This window comes from Rhopilema esculentum, chromosome 21 (assembly GCF_057945365.1).
Source record: "Rhopilema esculentum isolate cy_ngs chromosome 21, ASM5794536v1, whole genome shotgun sequence".
Lineage (NCBI taxonomy): Eukaryota > Metazoa > Cnidaria > Scyphozoa > Rhizostomeae > Rhizostomatidae > Rhopilema > Rhopilema esculentum.
In genome coordinates, this window is record NC_142835.1 from 4336563 (window position 1) to 4359124 (window position 22562).

Below are 22562 nucleotides of genomic sequence, written 5' to 3' on the forward strand. Positions count from 1 at the left end.
TGATACTGTAGTTAAACCGTCCCCCCCCCCCCCGTGTTTTTGAAAAGATAGCCAGAACAATATAAAATTAAAGAAGTTTGGAACAAGTATCACTTACTACAATCGTGGAATCTGAATTAGCCAACGAATGTTGTAGGAATAAACATCGTGCTTTACCGCCCATTTTGCCAATTTGTCCCATTCATCTTTGCTTCGTCCATAAATAGAAATCCGGAGCTCTGCCATCTGGTATTTACTCTCTTCCAGATCAGAACCAACTTCCTTTGGAGAACAAAATACAACTAACTTTAGCACTTACTCAAAGAAATTAAGTAAAATAAGAATATGCATTGAATGTTGCAACTCTCCATACTACCCAAACTCACTTTTGATTAAACAAAAAAACAAAAAAGACACATGTTTTCATGGTTAATAATTCAGATATAGATGGCGATGAGCATGGTGAATCCAAGGGTCTATAAACAGGTTTAGATACAAAGAGATGCACTGGAGTTGCCACAAATCATAGTTCTGCCATATTAAAGAACTGTCAGAGAACCGTAAGCATTCATGCCGCCTTTAGCACGGGAATTCCAAGGGTCTTCTCCTGTTACAATTAGGTTTGCTAGACAGAAGATATCGATTCTGCTTCAAATTCTGCTGCTAATCCAGAAATCACGAGCGAACAAAACTTTGATTCAAGAAATGGATTAGTTACCTTGATCAGTTCCGCAAAGTATTTCCCTTCGATGAAGTTATCCGTCTTGAGAAAGACTTCACGAAGGTGACTCTGGCCTATAATGTTAAAGAGAGCAAAAATTAATTAAAAGATGGCAAGCTAAGTAAGGAAAAGTAAATATGGGCATGGAATATGAAGATTAAAAAACAAGAGAACTTAACAATCTGTCCGAAAATTAGCTTGACAATAAACAAAGGCAATCTGACATAACAATAAATACAAATAGACATGTTGTGACAAGAGAAATGAATACCTTGATACAAAAGGATAATTGATTACAAAAGGATAATCAATCTAAGAAATCATAGAGCAGTTTGTAGCTACTTATGAGGAAAATTATTATAAGTGATAATAAGGTCAAATTATTTAAAAATAAGAATCTTACCAACAGGGTTGTACTTTGAATTGAACTTATCAAAACGATGGAACGTGTTGCGATCCTGAGAAAAGAAAAACACAAATATGCAAATTATTTAGAGTATATGCTGCTCAAAAAAGCAAGACAATTGCATCTTAGGATCATTTGCATTAAGTGACTTCAAAAGATGAAAGAATCATGATAAACTCAAAAGTACACAACATACCGCATGGACATCCAGGCTGTCAACACTTAGGTCGTAAGGAGAGAGATCCAGCACCTTAAACACCTATAAAATAATCTGATAGTCAAGAAAATGGCTAAGCTTACAGTAAAATCTACATTCGATTAGATCCTGAATACACCTATGTGGCTTTTTGACACCATTTTTCAAAGCCACCAACAATCAGACAGGTTTTTGACCCAGTTGTCTTGAAATACTGACTGAAGAATGAAATACTATCAAATACTATCAAATACTATAAAGTTGGTAGTCTGGTAATCCAATACTAGCAAGTCTGGTAATCACTCTATTAAAGTCATTACATGAGAGATACACAGTGAAACCTGTGCTAGTCTCTCTAGTTATTTTCTGTCTCTCTAGACTAGACCAATCTAAAATTCTAAACGTAGCCATTATCAAGGCAAATTGAGGGCCTCAATGAAAACTGCAGGAGGGATGAAACACCTTCTTCTGCATATTTATGGTTGCTCAATGTGATAATACAATAAAATTTTACTAGCTTTCAATTTCTACATAAATAAGAACAAAACACCTAACACAGCAAAATTTTTAACCAGTCTGCAATTTCAGACCCTTAATAAATTCCAATTTAAACTGAAAAACAAGGACACATACATCATTTAACGTTTGGGCCTGATCAGTCTTTTTAAAAACAACCTCATCACCAAATTTCTTTGCTTTCTTTTTGATGAACCTAAGCAAATGCTTTTGGTTCATACAGGAGGCTGCATGTACGTGAGTGTCAACCTAAATGAAAAAAATAATGTTGTGCAGCATGATAAAATCCATTACAAGTGTTTAAAAGCCCTTGAAGAAGCAAAATCAATAAAAATTTCGAACAGGCAGTCTCATTGACTGCAAATCGTATCTGCTACCCTTAATTGCTATTGAGATATCACTTAAAGAGAGATACCGGCTCTCCGCACATTAGAAATTTGAGCAAATAAATAAATGACAACTTTGACCCACCTTGTTCTATACAACTAAAAGCATATAAACTTTTATATATACATGTGATATTTAAAAACATATTTAAGGAACAAATTTTTGCAAATTTTTATCGGAATTTTAAAAAAGGCTGTGAATGTCATTTAGATGCCACTTAGAAAACAGTCAAATATACAAAATGTAGTTTTGATTTGAAAGGAAAAAAAAGGGTACCTTTCTGACATTATAAAAATCTCTATGGGGGATGTCTTTTTGAGCAGCAAGCTCTTTCATTTCATTTAACAAAATATGTAGCTTGAACTTTGACTCCAAGAACTGCAGCCTTCTATATGAAAATGATTTCCTGTATGCAAAAATGAGAAATATTTACAGCAATCTCCCATAAATTAAAAAATATGACAAAGCATATAGTTTTCTTAACAAGAATCTGTTTTTAACTACCCTCTGTAACGTTGCCCTCTTCAATATAATGACTATTTTCCCAGAAAATGTTAGAGTTCTAACTATACCACCATCATCAGTATGTATCAGTGTGCTAACACTATTTGGCTGGTTCACAATACAAATTCAAAGTCAAATGTTATCTATTTGTTTGAAAGCTAGTAGTTGCACATCACATTGTATGTGAGGCTTTTTCAAATGATAAAACCAAACTTTAATGTTCAGTTTCAATGCAGATGCTTAAACATGGTCATCTTTGAAAACAATATACTGTTTACAAATGAAGTTTATGCAAATATCACTTACACTGGGCCATGAGTTGATAGAGCTAAGAGAACATTTTGATCATCCAAGAATTCCTCAATGCACGGAAATGGGTGGATAACAGGCTTCTGTTTTTTATTAGGCTCACCATCAATACTTCTTCTACACCCTGTCACTTGAAACACGCCATCAACCATCTCAAATGTATAGCCACTGTCACCTGGTATTTCTCCATGAAATGGCATCCATTTGGATCCATCAGCTTTTAAATGCTCTGACTCTTGAAATGCACACATCACTACAAGCATAAAGGAAAAAGTGTTTAAAATCTTCTATATAAATGCATATAATTTGCATATTTAATTGTCTGTAAATAAAGGATACTGGACAAGGTTGCAGGCTAATTTGTCCATTGAAACTACATTTCAGAATTTCTCATTGGTTGGACTACACAAAAGACCTATTGTTACATATCCAATCGGCAACAGAAGGCTAACTTGCAATGTTTTCTAAATAAAAAATGTGCTGCAAAGGCTATTGCTAACTCTGAATGGTTGACTGACAGTGCATAAAGTGTCTTTAATGGGATGATGTTTATGGGCAACGTGTGCTTGGCTGCATTCAAGATTATCACAAGCATACGAGGCTCTTGTGGGGCATTTAAAATTGCAAGGCTTCTCACTCTTTGAGTTTTATAACAGTATCGGATTAAATTAGCTTGTCAAAATTTTTGCTTACTATTGAAATTTAAAACCAAAATGCATCAAAGGAAAATTCTGATATAATCATATAATATGTAAGGTTTACTTATATTTTATAATAAGGTTTTCTGCCAAACTGCAACCAAAGAAGCTATGGTTCAACAGGCCTTGCCCGGAAAGGCGCTCGATCGAGCGCGCGCGCCTAGAGCGCACCCAAAAGAAGCCTTGGAGAGCGATTTATAGAGCCCCTCAAAACGTAAAAACAATATTAACACGGAGCAAAATAAATTTTTGGAATTTGTTGAATCAACTTGATCAAGCATAAACAATCTTCCCAACAGACCGCAATATTATGATTTGCGTAAGATTACCCCTTGAGAAAAAATTCAGCAAATTCAACGTTGGGTTTTCGATATCATTTTAAATCTAATAACCCTCTAATAACCATCAACAATACAGGCCATCAAGCGTATTCTCCGGCAGATTTATTTGATTTTTGAGCAAGCATTAATCTTCTTTTGAAGTATATATATATTATTTTCTGTTTTTCTTAATAACTTAAAATCGCCTGTGCAAATCAGCGATCACGTTTCCGTCCAAATTATCGCATTGCTTTTCATTTGAGTTTGCGAGTAGTAGATGTTCTAGCGTTTCTTATAGAATGGATAACATGAAAAAAGGAAACAAAGTTAAATGTTCGATTTAAAGCCATATGCGTTTTGATGAAGCAATATGTGAAGCTGAGCATAACAGTAGTGATACTGACACTGATAAAAGCTCATCCCATGATGGCAACTTACATATCTAGAGAAATCTGAACAATTTTGCGACTTTGTTCTGTTATATTTATATATTTACATTAACATAGTGTTTGTTGCATGTTTTGTTATTTCATATTATGGTGCTTTCTGGTATCACCGTTGAATTTCATATTTAACATTCTTCCGAAGCTTTTAATATGAAGCTCTCGATCTTCTAAAGCTCTCGAAGGATGCTCTCAAGGAAATTTACTTAGAGGTGCGAAATAGAGCGCCTAGAGTTTCTAAGGGGCTCTTTTTATGGAGCACCTTCATTTTACTTAGAGCAAGGCCTGGGTTCAAGCAAGCCTGGAGAAAAAGCTCAAGCTTGAAACATGACAAAATAAAAAAATATATGATATAATGGCAATCCTAAATATTTATTGATATTATAAATAAGATTAATTAAACTATAAAACACAGTTTACCTCTATCATTTATCCAGTTGCTGTCTTCCTTTTTATCTAACAAACTGCTAAGATTGTAATCCTTGCTGACTTCTTGAATGCATTTGGCAGTGGTTGGGCAGAAATTCTGCATGCTTAATGCCATGTACTTGGCTCTGATAAATAATGCTTCACAAAGAAGTTGAGAGGCTTGGCGCAGCTCATCAGTAGGGACCTGCAATGTGATTATACAACCGGGTTAATCAGTATGTTTAATTAAGATACATAAAGAGATGATGGAGCCAGAAAACACAGAGTCTTAAAGCTTGCTATCGCTACTCTGAATTTACCTACAACCCCTGACACAGGTGTTGTGACAAAATACCAAATACAAAGCTATGCATTATCAAGAATCTGCTGTAAAGTTTGTGTATAATATTAGTCTATTGACTTATGCTTGCACAATTTGCAGAATTTGTAAAGACTTTAAAAGAGATATTGTTTTCTTGGCTTCTTTGTATTCTTGGTACCAAAATATTAAATGGTGGAATACTTGTGGGTAGCATAAGTCGATAGACTAATATTATGCACAAACTTTACAGCAGATTCTTGATAATGCATAGCAGAATTAAGGAAGAAAATTATCAAATACAGTCTGACCCCCTGTTTATGATAAAGTTGGCACAGGGGACAAGAATCCAAAAATTAGTTGATAATTTCTATTCAAATAGGTGAACATTATCTGTACCTGCTGCATTATATTAGGGTTGGAAAATAGTTCAAGGTATAAAAATTTATCTTATACACATATATAATCAGTGGCAGAAATTCAGGCTTTCATTTCGCTCAGTTCAGGCCTATCAAGAAGACAACATCTTGGAACTTTACAGAAACTTTATCACTGCACATTTTAATGAAAATAGGTGATTTTTTGGTGGGACCCTTAAGACATCATTGTTGACCACACCCAATCCATACAAACAATCCATTAATGATCTCATCTAAGGCAATTGATAAAGAAGAGTTAGACCGATTAGACTATTGCCTAGTAATTGTAACCTTCATTTTCTGCATTTCATCTTGTTTTCTTCAGTGGGAAATACCTTTGAAAACAAATTTTGTTTGAAAGAATTCCAATGGAAAGTTTGGCTAATCTTTACTGAATTGAAATTATATATCCAATTCGCAAGCAGTTTTGATTTTTGTCATATATTGTTTGTTCGATTATTTAGTACTGGCTAATATTGTATCAGGTATGTTCAAGGGCACAGAGAGGTTATAGAGGCCCCTGGGGTAAAAAGGGAAAATGCAAATCACCTGCTAGCAAAGCAAGCAGAAAAATTGGCAAACATGCCCCTTAGATTTGCTTAAATACATTTCAGAACAATTCCTTGCAGTCGTTTTGGCATGTTAAACATTTGTAAATTATTCGATGAAAGCCCAGATTTTATGACAAGATCTCTGATAAGGGGGGGCTTGAGCCCCCATACCCACATAATTCCTGCCACTGTCTAATCAGTTATTTCAGTTGTGTGGCTAGAGGATTGGGGGGTTGTCGAATGTCCCCTTTCTCTGCCATCTTTATTTAAATTTGTAAGCCATATCCTTTTTGCCAATATTTTTAAATTTCCCATTCAAATGTCCTTGGGACCTTTAACCACTTTTCTCTCATCACTATTTCCATTCACTTTATAATGGGCAAAATTTAGTCAATGAACCATTAAACTCTGCACTGCATTTATGTTAAAATTACAGTGACAACAAATACAGACAAATTTATTCTCAGTAGCCCTCCCCTTGCTGTGATCTCATCCATTTCCAGTTGAAACTGAAAATTTACTAAATTGAGGTGATGGATTATTAGGTTTAGAATTAAACATGCCAGTGAATTTTCATATGCAAATACATATCACAGTTTGCAGGTAGCTGTGCTTTATTGAAGGAGCGGGTTTCACTCTCAATACAGTACCAAATTTTTCACCTATGATCTTATTTCGGCGATGCAATGCTGTGAAACACAACTCAAATTGGAAACCTGATACAAATAAATGTAAATTTCAGACAATACCCCAGATACATTTTCCCCTTCAAACGAGAGTTTGTGGAATTCCGGCAAAGTTGTTTGCCTTAGCTTTGCTTCTCCCGGCTCATTGTTCAATTCGAGGGCTGAATTATCACCTTCTGAATTCAAAGGCCTCTTCAATGTTTGTTTTCTTTTCGCCGATTGTCTTTCTAGCTCGACTTCGCTATTCAGCAATGTTATTTGCTCAATTGGCCTATGTGGAAATTGAAAAGGATCAGGTACGGTCTGGTGTCTTGTAATGGAATCAAATTTTTTCCCAGCATCTTTTTTCATCTCTTCTAAAGCATCGTTGATCGATGAGAAATGATTCTTTGTCGTCATTGTAGGACTTTTTGCAATATCAATTGGACTTTTCACTTTGCAACTTTCGAATATCTTTGTCCTTCTGTCTATATCTCCTTGCCACGACGAAGTCCGCTGCAAAGTTACTCGCTCAGAGATTATCGGTGAAGACTGGCGCTCTTCAGGCTGTGCAATCACTTTGATCGAAAGCTTTCTTGTAGAAAATGATTCTTCTTGATCTTCAACTGATGTCGTATGTTTACAATCATGGCATGTATCAGGTGGAATGATTTCTGTACAGATGTTCGCACTTAGCACTTCAAAAGATTTATCTTCTTCTTCCCTGTCACCGGGATCATGGGAGATCGGCACATCTGCAGGTAATCTGTCGATCTGACTGTTCATTGTCCCTCAGTAAATACAGACGACGTTAAAAAAAATAACCGCAAGTGAAGGAATGACTGAACCCTATGAAATTGAAATTCAATCCCAAAAATTACCTGTTACCTTTAATACAGGGCGACAGGGCATTAAATTCTAATACTCCTCCACATCGACAACAAGACAAACAGGTTAGGTACTGGTATTGCAAACTGGTCTCCTAATTACGCTCTTTTCTTTTCGCTCCTAACAGGGTTATTCTAACGTGGTTTTGTTACCGTTTTGTGGTGTTGTAAATTTGATTTGTGATGTTGTGATTTTAATTTTTTGGTGTTGTAAAAAATCGACCCTCTGGGAAAAATTTATCGCAAAATATAAGAAATCGTTTGTTAAAACTATAAGAATTTCCACCCAAAAAAACGAAACACAACAGAAGAATTATAGTAAATAGTCAGCCAATCCTGGATCTTGAAACATTTTTACTTTTGATCTTGACTCTTCATTTTTCAGTGTAGTTCGTGACGAACTGTTCGTATAAGATTAACACTTTTCTGCATACGTGTAGACCCCTTGAAGCCAATGCTGCCTTTCCCTTTCTCTCTTAGTTTTTACCTTCTATCAAAGAATTTAAGTAATATTTCTACAAGCGCTCGCAAGTTTACTTAATACATTGACTAGCCAGGATTTGTTCCTGCCAATAGAGTCCATTTTTTAGCTGAAAATAGTTTTTTCTGGCGGAGGTTTTCCCATCAAAGAAACTTTTTCCAGAAAAGGTCAGATTTGTCATTAAAATTAAATCGTTGTCCACTCTATTGCTTTCTTCACTTATAGCTCAAATTTGAAATTAAAGCTTTTATTCCAGGAGAGGTTTCATGTTTACAGAAACTTTTCCAGAACAGGGTCAAAAAAATTACTGCGGAAGGCACAACCCTGTATTTTTCTACAAAGTAAACCCCCTTGGGGAAAACCCACATTTTTTCTCAAAGGTAAACCCACATTTTGAGCACTGGCAAATTAAAACGCACATTTAGGTACAGATTTTGTGCGGTACCGATAATGATATAATGATGATTCTACTTCACGTGGATTTTTTAAGATTATTCATGCACTTATAAGCCTCCAAATATCCCACGAGTGTGGCACTGCAGCTAGCACCCTAGCCAATGCTCGCTTAAAATACGGATATACACATTTATTGATGTTGAGCGGCATAACCAAATAGGCCAGTTTCGCATTTTTCATTGTAGCATTCGTAGAAAAACACATCTTGATGCTGTAATGCCAGTTCCGGATCCAGGCATCTTCAATCGTGCATTTTGCATGTTTATTTGTCTAACGGGATTTTTAAGGTTTCTCAATTACTACCACTCATGTGCATAGATTCTACTAGTGGGTTGTGCCCTGTTATTCGGCCGAGTTTTACTAGATTTTGAGTATTTGCTTCTTTATGGGGTAAAAATACACCATCCTCTATCAATCCCCTCAACAACTACGGTCTACAATGCCAATGCCAACACTAAAGTCAAAGGAAAGACTTATTTTTGTGGTCAGTGGCTCTAATACTACCGTTGTTTTTGGTTTTTTTCTCACAAGTAGATTCAAAAGTTTAACAAAAAGGTACCAGTCATTGAATTTGTGGTGTTGAGAATATTTCTTAGAATAATTCCTGGCTCCTAACTACGCTCCTAATTTCTCAAACCTGCTCAACAGACATAGTGGAAATTGCGAGCGCATGCGCAACACATTGGACAATCCATAATGGCAGCAGCACTGTAAGCGTGCGATGTGGCAAGAAGATTTTTAACGAAGAATCAACTGAAAATGGTTTTAGATTGTTGCGAATTTTTTCAATTTGTTGCGAGGTTTGTTTGAGCATTTTTTAGTCTTTTGAGTCTTATTTTTCAAGCTTATTCTAGTTCTCATTAGCAACTTTAAACTGTATACTTAAATTCAACTCGCTGCTACTTCTAACAACAGATCAGGAAGTAAGGCAACCCTTGGTATACATTAACCAAACCATTGAAGAATCAAAAGCCGATCTCAAAAAGCTTATCTTTTTAAACACTTCATTATCTTATTATGTTGATTACAGCTAGTCGATATTTTTTGGCACCGAGATTGGATTGCCATAGCTAACATCAGCCCTTATAATTTTTAACCTACTTGCCATATTTGTCTTTGCTTTCGAAAAAATCCAGGCCATAAAATAAGGACTAGGAAAACATGTTCCTGTCTTAAATTGCTTTTTTGCTCATTGACATTTTGTCTTTCAAAATCTCCAGTTTTTTTCAGTACAGAATCACAGCCGTAAAGATTCCATCCTATTGCGCATGCGCTCACATTTTCCGTTATGTCTGCTCAACAGGAATACGCTTCACCAGCATGTCAAGATAGCGAATCTTTAAAATTGGCGTATTCTCGGCGTTATTGCACTTTTATACCAAAACTCAACAAAACTGCAAAAAATTGCTCAAAAATTAAAGACATCAGAATAAATAAATTTGCTAAAAAAAGAAAGCAAATAGTAAGCGCAAATCAAATAGCCTACTTTTACAATACAATAGCAGATTTTACATGATTTTTCAAAATGGGTGTGAATGAAACATTATCGCCCTAGTAATCATATATCCTCAAAAGATAGCAAAATGGGTTTGCATAGAATATCATAAGAAAGCCTAGTTATTTACAAGTTAGTAGGAACAAAGGACGGGGAAAGGAGAGATAGAAAAGAGCAACTTAACTCATTTATATCACATCCTATCATGTACATAGATCACAAGGGCTCCGACACAGGTTAAAAAGTGGGGGGGGGGGCAAGGAAAAGTTTAACAGCCCTATCAAAAGATTTTGAAAAATTCTCAATTGTTTTGCAAAACAGACCCCCTTTTTCGGAGGACGTTGGTCAATCCATACTATATACTATATCCAAAAGATAACTGGGCTGCGATTTTTCAGTACTTAAACAGATCTTTGAATTTGAGTTCAGTTAGCGACAGTAAAGGCGCGCGGCGTTAAATTCAAAATTATAAATTCAAAAATATTAAAGTATCTTGCTACATCGCAACAACTAAAACTTTGATATTTTTTATTTTGACTTTGTTGCAGTTTCAGAACAAGCGCTTAATTGAATTAATGATATTTCATTAAATCTTTAAATATTATAGTCATAGTTATCATCAAGCTTTTTCATAACAAGCTTTCAACTGTTTTATAAAATTCCCAATATTTTATCATTTTTTCGATATTGCGTAAAATCGTAACAGCTCTTACCCCTGCGTTTTTGTTTCCTGAACAAAGGATCCGATCAAACTGAACATGTAAAGCTTTCCTCTCATTTCTGCCATATGGTTTCTCTGCTAATGGCCTCTGTATTCGCTCTTTAGCTTTGTCGGTTCGTTCAAGCTCAGCTTCGCTGTCTAGAAGTCTCTTTTGTTCGACAGGACAATTTGGAAATCGAAAATTTCTCGATGAAAATTTATGATGCGTAGCCTCTGCCGACGTTGCATCGTTGTCAATGTTTTCAAACGTAAATTTGAAATCGGGAAAAACGTCTGGTCGTAACGTTCTTTGTGCAATATCTTCGAAAATTTTGTGGCAGTCTTCAAAAATTTTTGCTCTCCTGACAGCATCTCTTAATTTCAAAAAAGAAGACTTGTTCTGGTCTTTCTCCATGGTTCTACAAAAACAACAGATTTCTGTAGTCCTTTGGTTCGCTTTTCAGAAACAGTTTTAAGAGAAGGCCTGCTGCTAAGCCTAAATCAGGGAATTTACGATCTTAAAAGGGATCGCTATTCTACTTATACGTTGAACAAAGAAAATTCTACCTCCGTTTTCTTTGTTTGGAATGAGCGAATCCTTATGAATAGTAATTGTCTTAGGCTTAAAATATATCGACAAGCAAAACATAGAAGATTCCAATCTATCAAATTTGAAATATAGGTTAGAAAAACTCTACATACCACTGAATTTGCCAAAAGATATGTAAGCCTTTTATCAAACTAAAAGATTCTTTATGATCTCGGCATATATCAAACTTAGATTGATTTGCAACGAACATAAAAAACCTATCATTCGAACAGAACGTTCTTTAAAATTTAAGTTCAATATTCGCAATACTTACAAAGAATGAAGTTTAAAACTAATGAAAAAGAAAAATAGGACCACAAGCAAAACCGTAGTTTTTGGGGGACTTTGGGGGCTCATTCCGCCCAATAATTGAATATTTCATTAAGAAGGAGATATCCAAATTCAAGAAAAATATTTTTAAAGATCAAATTTCAGAATGTTTGCATCATACATACGTTATAAGAATGGCAGCAAAAGGTTTTCGGGATAAAAGACTGTTTTGCAAATAATGATAGCCTATAACATTCATTCAAATGTTTTAAATGCTTAATTTGTAATTGATTTTATGGTTTTTACCTGATCAGTTCAAATATGATTTGTTATGATTGCTTTAATATTGAATGTGCTAATCTATAATGGCATACTTCAACACAATTATACCAAACTAGCTTTTAAATTTACTGCAATCCCTGACAAATGTCTTGGAACACTAACATCAGTTTTCAAAGACAAATTCAGCCATTCCCTCCCCCAGAAACAATGTTGATTCACTATGAAAAAGAAAAGGGTTATGAAGGACACTTTTCTTGTGGCTTGTATGATATTTTCTACACTTTCAACATTGTTTTGGAGGAAAGGGGGCGGAAGTAGTAACATTTAGGAAAACAAGTGAAAAATAGAAAAGCGCAGCGCTAAGTATTGGGTGTTCCAAGTAATTTTGGCAGTGACAACTAACAAACAGCGAAAAGGAAATTCGAGTCCTTCCTAAAGTTCATTGTTATACAATTCGCAAGAAGTTTTTTTTAGGGATTGACAGTAGAATCCGAATTTTCTTTCAAGTTAGCTAATCAGTATGTCCCTGAAATCTGCTGTAATCAGTTCTTGAAATCGTTAAAATAGTAGTCATTATACGAGTATACTGACTTTTTCAACAAGACTTTCAACAAAAAACAAAGCGCTGGCAACAGAATGAAAGTTTATGTTGTATTAGAAACTTTAAGTGTTTTGCACACTTAACTTAACTTGCAATGATATTCTCGGAGGTCTAGAATGCAGCAAAAGTGATGCAATTATTCGCAAATGGGTCACGAAATCTTTATTTAAAACCTGTAAGAAAAGATCAAACAAAAAGCACCACGGTACGTCACGAAAGAGCAACCAAAGCGAAGCATATCAAATACTGAATCTTTAAGGAAGATGCACCTGCTTGTTACCAAATGCATTTATATCAAAATATTATCCTAGGAGAGAGCAGAGACCATGATAATAAGGTATCTCAAGTCAACTCATGGTTTTATACCGTGTTTATTGGGTCAACAGCTAAACGCACCCAGTGAGCAGAAATAATACACGCACCAGTAGCGATCAAATTTTTGCGTCTCGATTTCATGGGCTAATAGACTGCAACATGGAACTCTGAGAGCTTCCAAAAATTTGAAGAAGGAAGGAATATGTAAATATATTTATATATTAAGAGACGATGACAAAACGGTGAATTATTATTAATCGTTGAAGCAGAGCTTAAACTTTACACAGAATAAAGGTCAAAAGACTGCTCGAACATTGAAAATAACTTGCAATGGTTGCAATGGGTATTAGTTATTTTAACTTTGTTTTTACTGTATTAGTATGTATGTTTTGCATTGGTGAAGCGAGAAGACGAAGCACGCTAGTAAAGGATAATGATAAAGTTTGCCAAGCTGAGAAATGTCAGAGGGTGGCGAAGAGAATCAAGGAAAACATGAATCCAGATATTGACCCTTGTTCTGATTTTTACAATTATGCCTGCGGAGGCTGGATAAAGCAGCACAACATTCCAAAAGGAAAAGACGAATTCTCTGCCATTGTTGAATTATCGGAAAGGAATGATAAAAGATTAAAAAAACTGCTTAAAACGGATAATTCAAGTGACATAAAGACAATCAAAAAAGTGAAGAATTTCTATAAATCCTGTTTGAATACAAAACTTGTTGATGAACGTGGCGGCAAACCACTAAAAAAATTTATTTCAGACTTAGGTTCATGGGATATTTTTTCTGATTTTGATGAGGCAAAGTGGGATTTTAACAAAACCTTGCAATTGTTTCATAAAGAATACCCAGCTGAGATATTTTTCACAGTTGACGTGGATGTGGACCCAAAGAATAGGACCATGAACATTATCACGGTAAGTTTATGCTGTTGCTCACACCTTATCATTGAAGCCCTTTTGTCTTCTTTTCACAGTTATGGTTTCTCAGTATAGAATGTGCTCATAGTTTGTCAAAGAAAAGATTGCATATATATTCCCTAATCATTTTCAGAATTGTTTAAATAAGGTTGCTTCCGAAACAAGGGAAAATTATCCAGTATGACATTCAATGTGCAACAATTAAATTGATAGAATTGTCCATTTTCCACAAAGTGATCAGTCATGAATACAAGAGAGAAAGCAAAATCTTCGTAATGACTTTCTGTGTTTTTTTCGCTGGGGAAATGATATCTTGAAATGTTAAAAAACGTTAAATAAAAGATGGTTAACTTGGTGACAAGAAGATTTTACCTCAAATTAAAGATAGTAGGCTATCTGTGTCTAGTGAAAAAGTTACTCTATACAATCTGCAAAAATTCATAACATAGCAAGACAAGAATCATTAATTCTTCTTTGTTCCTTTGATTTTGCTTGCTCACGAGACACAAAATGTTCGATACATAGATATTAGTCGAAATGGACCTATGGTAATAAAAAGTATGAAACATAATCTGCTTTTTAGCCTCCCAAAACTTTGCTTCATTTGGAATTAGTTTGCAGTTGTAGCAATTTAGATATTATTATTTTGTAAACAGAGTCTAATCACTGGATCGGAAGTCATTTCACCTATGGCTTAAACAAAATCAATCAACTATATGGATATAAACAAACAACTTAAGTGTTTTACCGTCAAATATTAAGTCGTCAGCTGTTAAGCAAAATGAAATACGCTACTATCTTTAATAAAGTAGTCTTTTTGCAACACTTCCACATGCAGAATTAATTTGTGTGTATTTTCTTGTTTTTACAGATCGATCAGGCAAAACTATGTCTTCCACAAATTGTGTACTATGTAAACAAAAAGGTTTGTTTTGCTATTTCTTTGCTGGATAATGCAAAGCTATTCTAATTGGTTATCAGTTTATATAAACAGTCTCTTGCCTGAAGTAAACTTCAATGGCCTAAGCAAGGCCTAGCAAAAATTCTACCACCCTGTCAAAACACACGCTAGATATTCAAAGCTATATCCTGAAAAGCCAGTAATGGCATTGCCTGTGATTTTAGAGAGTAAAAGTAAGCACTCAGTAGCAGTCAATTCAATTCAAAAACCGATCGTTTAAAACTAAAGAACATTGCTACATATGGAGAGAGTAGGAGAGACAAGCAAAAAGCTAAATGCAATATGGCAAAGAGCGATGAATTACTTTAGATTAAAGCTGAGTTTGACAAAAGAGATTGACAAAATATATTTAATCACTATGATTTGTTCATGAATTCAGAATGTCATGTCAAATAATGAATGTTTTAAGCTAGAAAACATTCTAACACTTTTTATGTTTTCAGGCGGTAAGAGAATTAACAAAGTACGCTGCGACAATTGCTCATCACGCAGGAGCATCATACAAAGAAGCAAAGCGTAAAATGAAGGAGGTTGTGGATTTTGAGTATAAACTTGCCAAGGTAATAAAATTTCGTTTTTGGTGTGAATTGTTAACTTGCGTTTTTGAAGCGACGAATATCTTATTGATTTGTTGGGGATGCAAAGACGTGAAAGTCTTCTTTCAAATGAGTATCCCCCGTCTTTGCTCTCGACAATGAGCATGCGCTTTGAAATCAACCGCTACGCTCCTTTTTTATACGACCCAGATTATTTTTGTCGAGCCCCCCCCCCCCTTTTTTGCCCTTATTTTGACATTTGTTATGAAGCTCGACTTCTTCAGGCTGTTCCTATTTCAACATTTAAGATTTTATAGATTAAGATTCTTTATACAATAAGTTGTTTCAAGTCCACTAAATGACAGATCTATGTGACATTTTCAGTAAAACGGTTGATTAATTGACCATGTCTGCTATGTTTCATCAACACGAAGCAAAATTTTCAGTCACACGTTGCTATTTCTTCCAATTTTTAACCTGAGACTTTGTATGTTCTTGCGCTTTTCTTAATTTTTTAGCAAATCGAGCCTCGATGTTAACTTGTTTCTTACAAAAAAATGTTTGCTTTTAACAATAAGTAAATTTTAAAAGTAATATGCGCTAGGTGTAAATATCGGTTATCATACAAAATACTTATTTACATGTATACGTGGCTACATGTAGAGACTTCGTTCTTACTTTTACTTGTTTTTCTTTCCACCTATATGATATCTATATAAATTCTATGTTAATTTATTTCCTTCTAGAACTTATATCAAATTTCTTATTATTCTGTGCTGATTTTCAATGTTGCTATTTACAGATCAGTGTACCCAAAGCTGCAAAGAAATATGCAAGAACAACTATTTCAAGCTTAGCAAAAGCAATTCCTACAGTAAGTTGATTTGTAGCTTTGCATCTAACTCCAACAGGTTTTTAGAGAGTTGATTTGTATCTTTACAGAACCGTTTGAAGCTATCTGCATATTCGACGACCAACATTCGTAGCTTTATGAAAATATACATTTTATAATATATATGTTTTTAATGTGTATTATCATTTTGCATTTACTTCTGCTCAATTGCATACATGAAGAGGAGGGTGAATCAAACATAACAATAAATGGTATTATAATAATGATACATCTAATAGACGTGTTTCCTATGTATGATAATCTTTATTTCAAATCGCTCTGAAAATTATTAATAACAGACCTATTGACATTACATCTATTTTTGCATGTTACTTTAGTTCCCGTGGTTGCAGCATATAAGATACGTACTGAGTCCACGCAATATTACAGAAAATGATCACATCGTTGTGCTTTGCAATGACTACCTGGCTGATCTTGTGAGCATTCTCAATATCACACCTAAGAGGTAATTGTTTTGGTTACATCCTTTTTTCTAATGTTTTGGTTACATCTCTTTTCACTTCTCTTCTCGTAAATAAGAAAGAGTATTTTTAAAAAAGTATGAGGAAAGGCTATAAATTCTAATTAACATCTAAACTTCACTCGCTTCATTCTTTTCATTATTTATTCTAGCTATAATCATAATCAAATGTATTAGTATTACAATTTCCATATATTTGCCCATACGAAAAAGTTTTAGTCCTAGAGGTAAAAAGAATCCATAGCAATTTTATATAACAGTTCTGCAGCCTAGAAGAGTGGATGACCAAGCAGGCAAGCAAACAAACAAATAGACAAATAACGAGCAAGCAAGCAAGATTAATTTCTTGAATCAGACCAGGGCTTTGGAAGCTAATAGCTGATATTGACTTGTGGTTGTGCCCCCATATTTATGTTCTAGAACCAATACCCTGGGCACACAGTCTCACAATACAAACAAAGGAACACAATGCGAACACAAGATGTTAAACTAACATCTTCATCCTTTTTTTTACAGAATCTTATCCAACTACATGATGTGGAGAATGGTAAAAGACATGGTGCCTTTCTTGTCAACAGAATTCACTACCGCGTATAAAAACTTCAAAGACAAGCTAACCGGTAAAGCTCAAAACAAAACACGAGAAGAAACATGCTTTCGATACACAGATGAAATATTAGGCCCTCTTGTTGGTGGCCTCTTTATTAGGCATGAGTTCTCTGTCGCTGACAAAAAAGAGGTTGAAGAGATGATGCAGCTTATTATAAAGGCTTTTGAGAAAAATTCAGAAAGTGTGCCGTGGATCAGTGGCCAAACGACTAAAGCTGTAAAAGAGAAGGCTAGTTTACATTCATTCATATTTTCTCGTCGAAATATTGCAATTTTAGAGACAACAGTCTTTTTGTTTGGATGTGTTTAAATTGATGGTAACAATGATAGCCTAAATGATTTTGTTTTCTTATACAAATCAAATCAATCCTAAAAGTTTACGTTTTAATGAGAAACAACTGTTTTAGTGGATTAATAGATAAAGTTGATATTAATCTAAACTTTTATTTACGATTGTAAAGCAAGGAAAATGTTTTCATACACAACGTATCATAGATTTTAATGTTTCATAAATCATTCTGTCTCAGGCCGACGCCGCTGTCGTTAAAGTTGGTTATCCTGATTACCTTTACAACAATACTTTATTCAACGAACGATACAAGGAGGTAAAACCTCGGTTTAAAATCATTACGTCATTTGGCGATTTTCATTACCCGGTTAAATGCAGACACCAGAGATAAGACAACTCTATAATAAATACATTCGTGACATAAATAATACTTTGGATACACGTTATAGACGCTGTTGCTTCAGAGACACGCTTTCTGCATTAGACTTACCACAAAAATATTTTGATCCATGACAAATCATTTATTTCTGCCTACTCAGCTAAAACCTTAAGCACCCAATAAATAAGCAATTATTAATGCTGCAAATGCTTATTGCGCAATATTTTATATTTCAAACACTCAGTGGCTGAAAAGTTTGTTTATTAAGGAGAAACGCTCATGTTTGAGGACAGGGGGAGCACCGCGAACTGTTTCCATGGTGAATGCGGGAGGACCCTAACATGGCAGCTGAAAAGAAAATATCTTAAGAAATTATTTCAGCGGGGCATGCGTCCTTACCCCAACTGAAATCGTCCTGAATAAATTGCCTATATAATCTATTACAGAAATTCTAACAGAAGAATTTATTAAGCGCTGTTTTTTTGTTTAATAGATTGAAATACACCCAGACACATTCTTTGAGAACGTTGTTAGTATAGACAGATTTTCAAATCGACGAACATTCAGAAAACTGGACCAGCCCGTTGACCCTCACCAGTAAGTTTATTTCTTCTTGTATTCATGTTTAATTAGACATAAGGACAGGGGTACAAGTGAAAAAGCTAGAAATCTTGGCAGTCAAAATGTTAACGTTGCTCTTGACCTCTTTGTTCTAGCTCTGTAGCTTCCAGTCCCCTAGCCCCATAGCCTACTGCCCTACTGCCCATTTTGCTATGCTAGTAGTTCAAATTACAAGGTACCTAAGCAAACCTGGCATATTTCCAACAAGCAAACTATGCTCAATATTTCTTCATATTCGTTCAAATGATACCTAAAACACATACCTACCTTTAAATTTTTAGATGGGTGAGTGTTCCACACATGGCTAATGCATTCTACGTTGTTACTAAAAACGAAATTGTTATTCCTTCTGGAATTCTTCAAGCTCCTTTCTTTTACGGAGAACCCATTCCAAGGTGAGTACATTCCCGATTTTCTAACACCCTTAGATCATTGAAATCTATATGTCGGAACTTTTCCATTGCTTTCGGGCATTTTTCTTCTTACCATAATTGCTACACGTAGTTGGTAAATTATTTGCTATAAATACAGAATTGCGTAGTGATTAGTTGTTTTTCCTGCGGTTCACTTAGATGGATCGCATGGTGAACTCGTTAGGATCTTGGTAGAACCTTAACATTGCTTGTTTACTCCATAACTTGGCTACAGATACATGTTTAGGTAAATTTAGTTATAAGCGTTCAGCGTGTTATAGGCATGCAGCGTTATTTCTACATAAAAATTGCTGTTAATTAGCTTTAGTTGACGTAAAACTGCACATGTTATTCTTGCTTCTTATTGGTAGTTAAAATTGGAGAATTTTTGTAGCGTTAATCAGAACCAGGGACTGTAGATTTAAAAGAGAGCGCGTTAATTGTGAATTTAGATGCATCGTAAGATGTAAACACGATGGTTGATACCAATGAACAAGATAGCAGAGCAAATTTGTCTTGTTATTCTTCAGCGTTCATCTTAAGATACTTCTAAAAATCTTTAGAATTAGCAACTGGGGAGTTTATAGTCCCAAAACTATACATTTTCGATGAATACCAAGGGTTTTAATAAGAATTGATGAATATAATTTTTTTCAGGTCTGTGAGTTATGGTGCAATAGGCCATGTCTTGGGTCACGAGTTGACACATGGATTTGACACATTAGGTATGTATCAAATGTTCTGCAGAAAGAAATAAAAAAAATCAAGATAATTCTTAGAATTTGTGGGACTCTCTCTGCATTTGTGGCCAGGACTGTTGTTAAGGATTCGAAAGCAAAGAGGAATGGTAGCCTTTTTTGCTTTTTCAAAACGTCAGCTCTTTCAAAGCGTTGCATGTGGTTGAAGAGCAAACAAAGCCCTATCTTTCTTATTGGTCTATTCGCTGTTTTCAATAAAAATTTACAATTTTTTAGTTTTAAAACCCCTTTGCATATAAAATTCATTTGTAAAGAATAAAATTCACTTTCTTTCTCTTGATAGGAAGAAAATTCAATTTATACGGAGAGCTGATTCAGAGAAGAACAAAATGGAGCGATCCTTCAATTGCAAATTTTGAAAAAAGAACGAAGTGTTTAGTGAAACAATTCAATAAGTACAAAATTGGAGACAATTTACATGTAAGAGTCTTCCAGAGTTAAGGTTATTGTTTGATAGTTCTGGTAAACCATGTAGCCAACACATCAACTTTTCAGCAGTAGCGGACCTGCCCCAAAGTTTTGCAAAATAGCCCATTTCGCTGACTGGTCTCTTTTGGTAAATCATTTGTACATTAATTTTTGGATGAGAAGGGTTCACTGTGAGAAAGGCTTAATGTGAATATTCAACTCCTTTGTTTCAGATTGATGGAAAAAATACTTTGGGAGAAAATATTGCAGATGGAGGTGGACTGAAAATTGCTTATGAGGCAAGTAGAGCTATATTGAAGACATACTGGTCAATCTTCTTAGCTAATGCCCAATGACTTTTTAGTGTAATGATTATTTCAATTCAAATACCATGGTATAGAAAATTTTTAAGGCTTTGTTTTACTACAGGCTTACGAGAAATGGGTCAGAGAGCACGGTGAAGAATATACGTTACCAGGAATAAATTTGAATAACAAACAGTTGTTTTTCGTTGGATATGCACAGGTGAGCTGAATATAAAGCTTGTAACTAACCTTTGATACAAACCTGACTCTTAAAGTAACTTCATGAATCCGTCAGGGCCTAAAATGCTTGAAACGTAAGTTTTTTGGGTTTTAATTTGCAGATTATTGAGGCTCTGAAATCATATAACCTATGCTGTAAAATCTAGGTCTGAGAGACCATAAGATCGAATACAATTGACTATAATTATGTATAGGTTTTTTTCCTTGCGGTGCCTTATCTTACTTACAATCAATCAGTTATCACTAAGTTGCAAACCTGGGTTCTTTTGATAAAGTCATCAATGTAAAAATGAGAATAGTTTCTTGGGCCTACTTGAACTGCAATACCCTACGCACTTCTGTTGTGTTTTATTTGACTTCAACTGGCTCAGTCACAAATGGAAGGTCTTTCTCATCAAAACCTTATTCTTCGAAAACGTTTCTTACGCTGTCAAGGTATGGATAAATTCTTACAAAGTTATTTTATTTGTTGCTTATAGAAAGAATGCCATAACTCAACGCACCAAGCCCTGGTTGATGCAATCAAAGATGACGTGCATGCACCTTCTATGTTCAGGTATTTTTTACCAACAAATTGAATTTGATGTTTGAGCCATTGGCACCCAGGGCAATGATAATATTTTGTATCGTCTTGAATGACACACATATCTTGCATCACTGATAAACTAAGATTTAAAGAAAGACGCTCTCTAGGAAAATTTAAGACGATACATGAATCATGACTCAACTTTGAGTGAACTATGGGGCCCTAACGAGTCTCCTCTGGCTACACTACCACCGCCAAATACGCTACTTTGAAATGTCTTATCATTATGTCATTTAGAGATCTTCGTAAAAATTTGAAACTTTCATTGTTTTGTTTTTAGAATCATTGGAACATTGAGTAACACCGTTGGGTTCTCAAAAGCGTTTAAATGCAAGGCAGGATCACCGATGAATCCAACAGACAAATGCCATGTTTGGTAGTCATAGAGAATATAGTATTGAAAAAGCGTTTCTATGTTTTTGATAATTTGCCTGAAACATCCTTTGTTAACAGAGTTTTTCCATATATGCTCTTGAGAATTTGTGTCACTTTTTAAAGAATTTATGGTGATTCTTTCTCTCTCAAGAAGATACAAAATTTCTCATCGACTTCTTATTGCTATTCTAGCATCAACGTTGGTGGGTAGTTGCATTGGTATTTAAATGTTGCCAAAGTTACCTGTTCCCTGCATCCAACCAATTAATCCTTGTCAATAGTTTCTCCGTGTCTACACGTAAATTGATCATGTCTTTCTCCTTGCCTGTTCTCTTCTTTTTGCACTTTTTGGTGTTCCCCTGTTCCAAGTTGAAATGACAAGGAGGTTTCTTGGGTGCCTCAGATTTACTAGTTTTTAGATAAATATTTTATTTAAATTGGAATTTTCAATGTATATCTGTTGTAATGTATTTAATGTTGAGCTAACATAGAATGTTTCAGTGCAAACCAGTTTGGTCCTTGCCGTTAAAATATTTGAGATGTGTACACCTAGACTATATTTTGAGAAAAAGAGAGTTCCATGCATTTCTACTGGAAAAAAGTGGAAAAGCTTCAGAAACAAATTTGCGTTAATACAGGTTAGCTTATATAGTAATTTTAACATTGTTAATGAATTTGATGTCAAAAACAGATAAAAAATAGGAAAAACAACTTATGCATGATAAATTGTGCTGGAATTTAAGGGTGAAAATTCATCATTTTGTAAAAGTTACAAGAATTCAATTAAAATAAAATTTGATTTGTTTGAATGGTTATCTTACAATCATGAGAAAAGCAGCTTTTAGAATGGAAATATCTTGCAAATTGTTTA

General features: G+C 34.7%; 2 protein-coding genes across 3 annotated transcripts in view; one reads left to right on the forward strand and one right to left on the reverse strand.

Moving 5' to 3' along the window:
• Positions 1-11321, reverse strand: part of LOC135684252 (AMP deaminase 2) — a 17020-nt gene extending 5699 nt beyond the window's left edge. The window contains exons 1-9 of one of the 2 annotated variants that reach the window (XM_065199724.2): positions 10874-11321; positions 4900-5092; positions 3016-3271; positions 2482-2611; positions 1936-2067; positions 1303-1365; positions 1104-1158; positions 698-774; positions 98-261 (exon numbers count right to left, since the gene is read on the reverse strand). In XM_065199724.2, coding sequence (XP_065055796.2) covers positions 98-261; positions 698-774; positions 1104-1158; positions 1303-1365; positions 1936-2067; positions 2482-2611; positions 3016-3271; positions 4900-5092; positions 10874-11275 — 1472 coding nt within the window. In that variant the 5' untranslated portion in view covers positions 11276-11321. Of the gene's footprint in view, positions 1-97; positions 262-697; positions 775-1103; positions 1159-1302; positions 1366-1935; positions 2068-2481; positions 2612-3015; positions 3272-4899; positions 5093-6925; positions 7744-10873 lie in introns of those variants that run through there. The other variant, XM_065199723.2, reaches the window with a different exon arrangement.
• Positions 11322-12486: 1165 nt separating this feature from the next.
• Positions 12487-22476, forward strand: LOC148957584 (endothelin-converting enzyme 1-like). Its single transcript, XM_089114811.1, has 15 exons — positions 12487-13835; positions 14710-14763; positions 15243-15359; positions 16138-16209; positions 16566-16693; positions 17225-17546; positions 17845-17922; positions 18479-18582; positions 18888-19001; positions 19677-19744; positions 20061-20197; positions 20419-20484; positions 20615-20710; positions 21210-21286; positions 21597-22476. The coding sequence occupies exons 1-15, from the start codon at positions 13248-13250 to the stop codon at positions 21694-21696; spliced, it is 2121 nt and encodes a 706-aa protein (XP_088970937.1). The 5' UTR covers positions 12487-13247; the 3' UTR covers positions 21697-22476.
• Positions 22477-22562: the final 86 nt, after the last annotated feature.

Excerpts from the sequence above, each read along its gene's own strand:
- LOC148957584 (XM_089114811.1), top strand. The coding sequence starts at position 13,248 with ATGGTTGCAATGGGTATTAGTTATTTTAACTTTGTTTTTACTGTATTA. Across the intron at positions 14,764-15,242 it reads TGTACTATGTAAACAAAAAG|GCGGTAAGAGAATTAACAAA; the intron begins GTTTGTTTTGCT and ends TTATGTTTTCAG. Across the intron at positions 20,485-20,614 it reads GACTGAAAATTGCTTATGAG|GCTTACGAGAAATGGGTCAG; the intron begins GCAAGTAGAGCT and ends GTTTTACTACAG.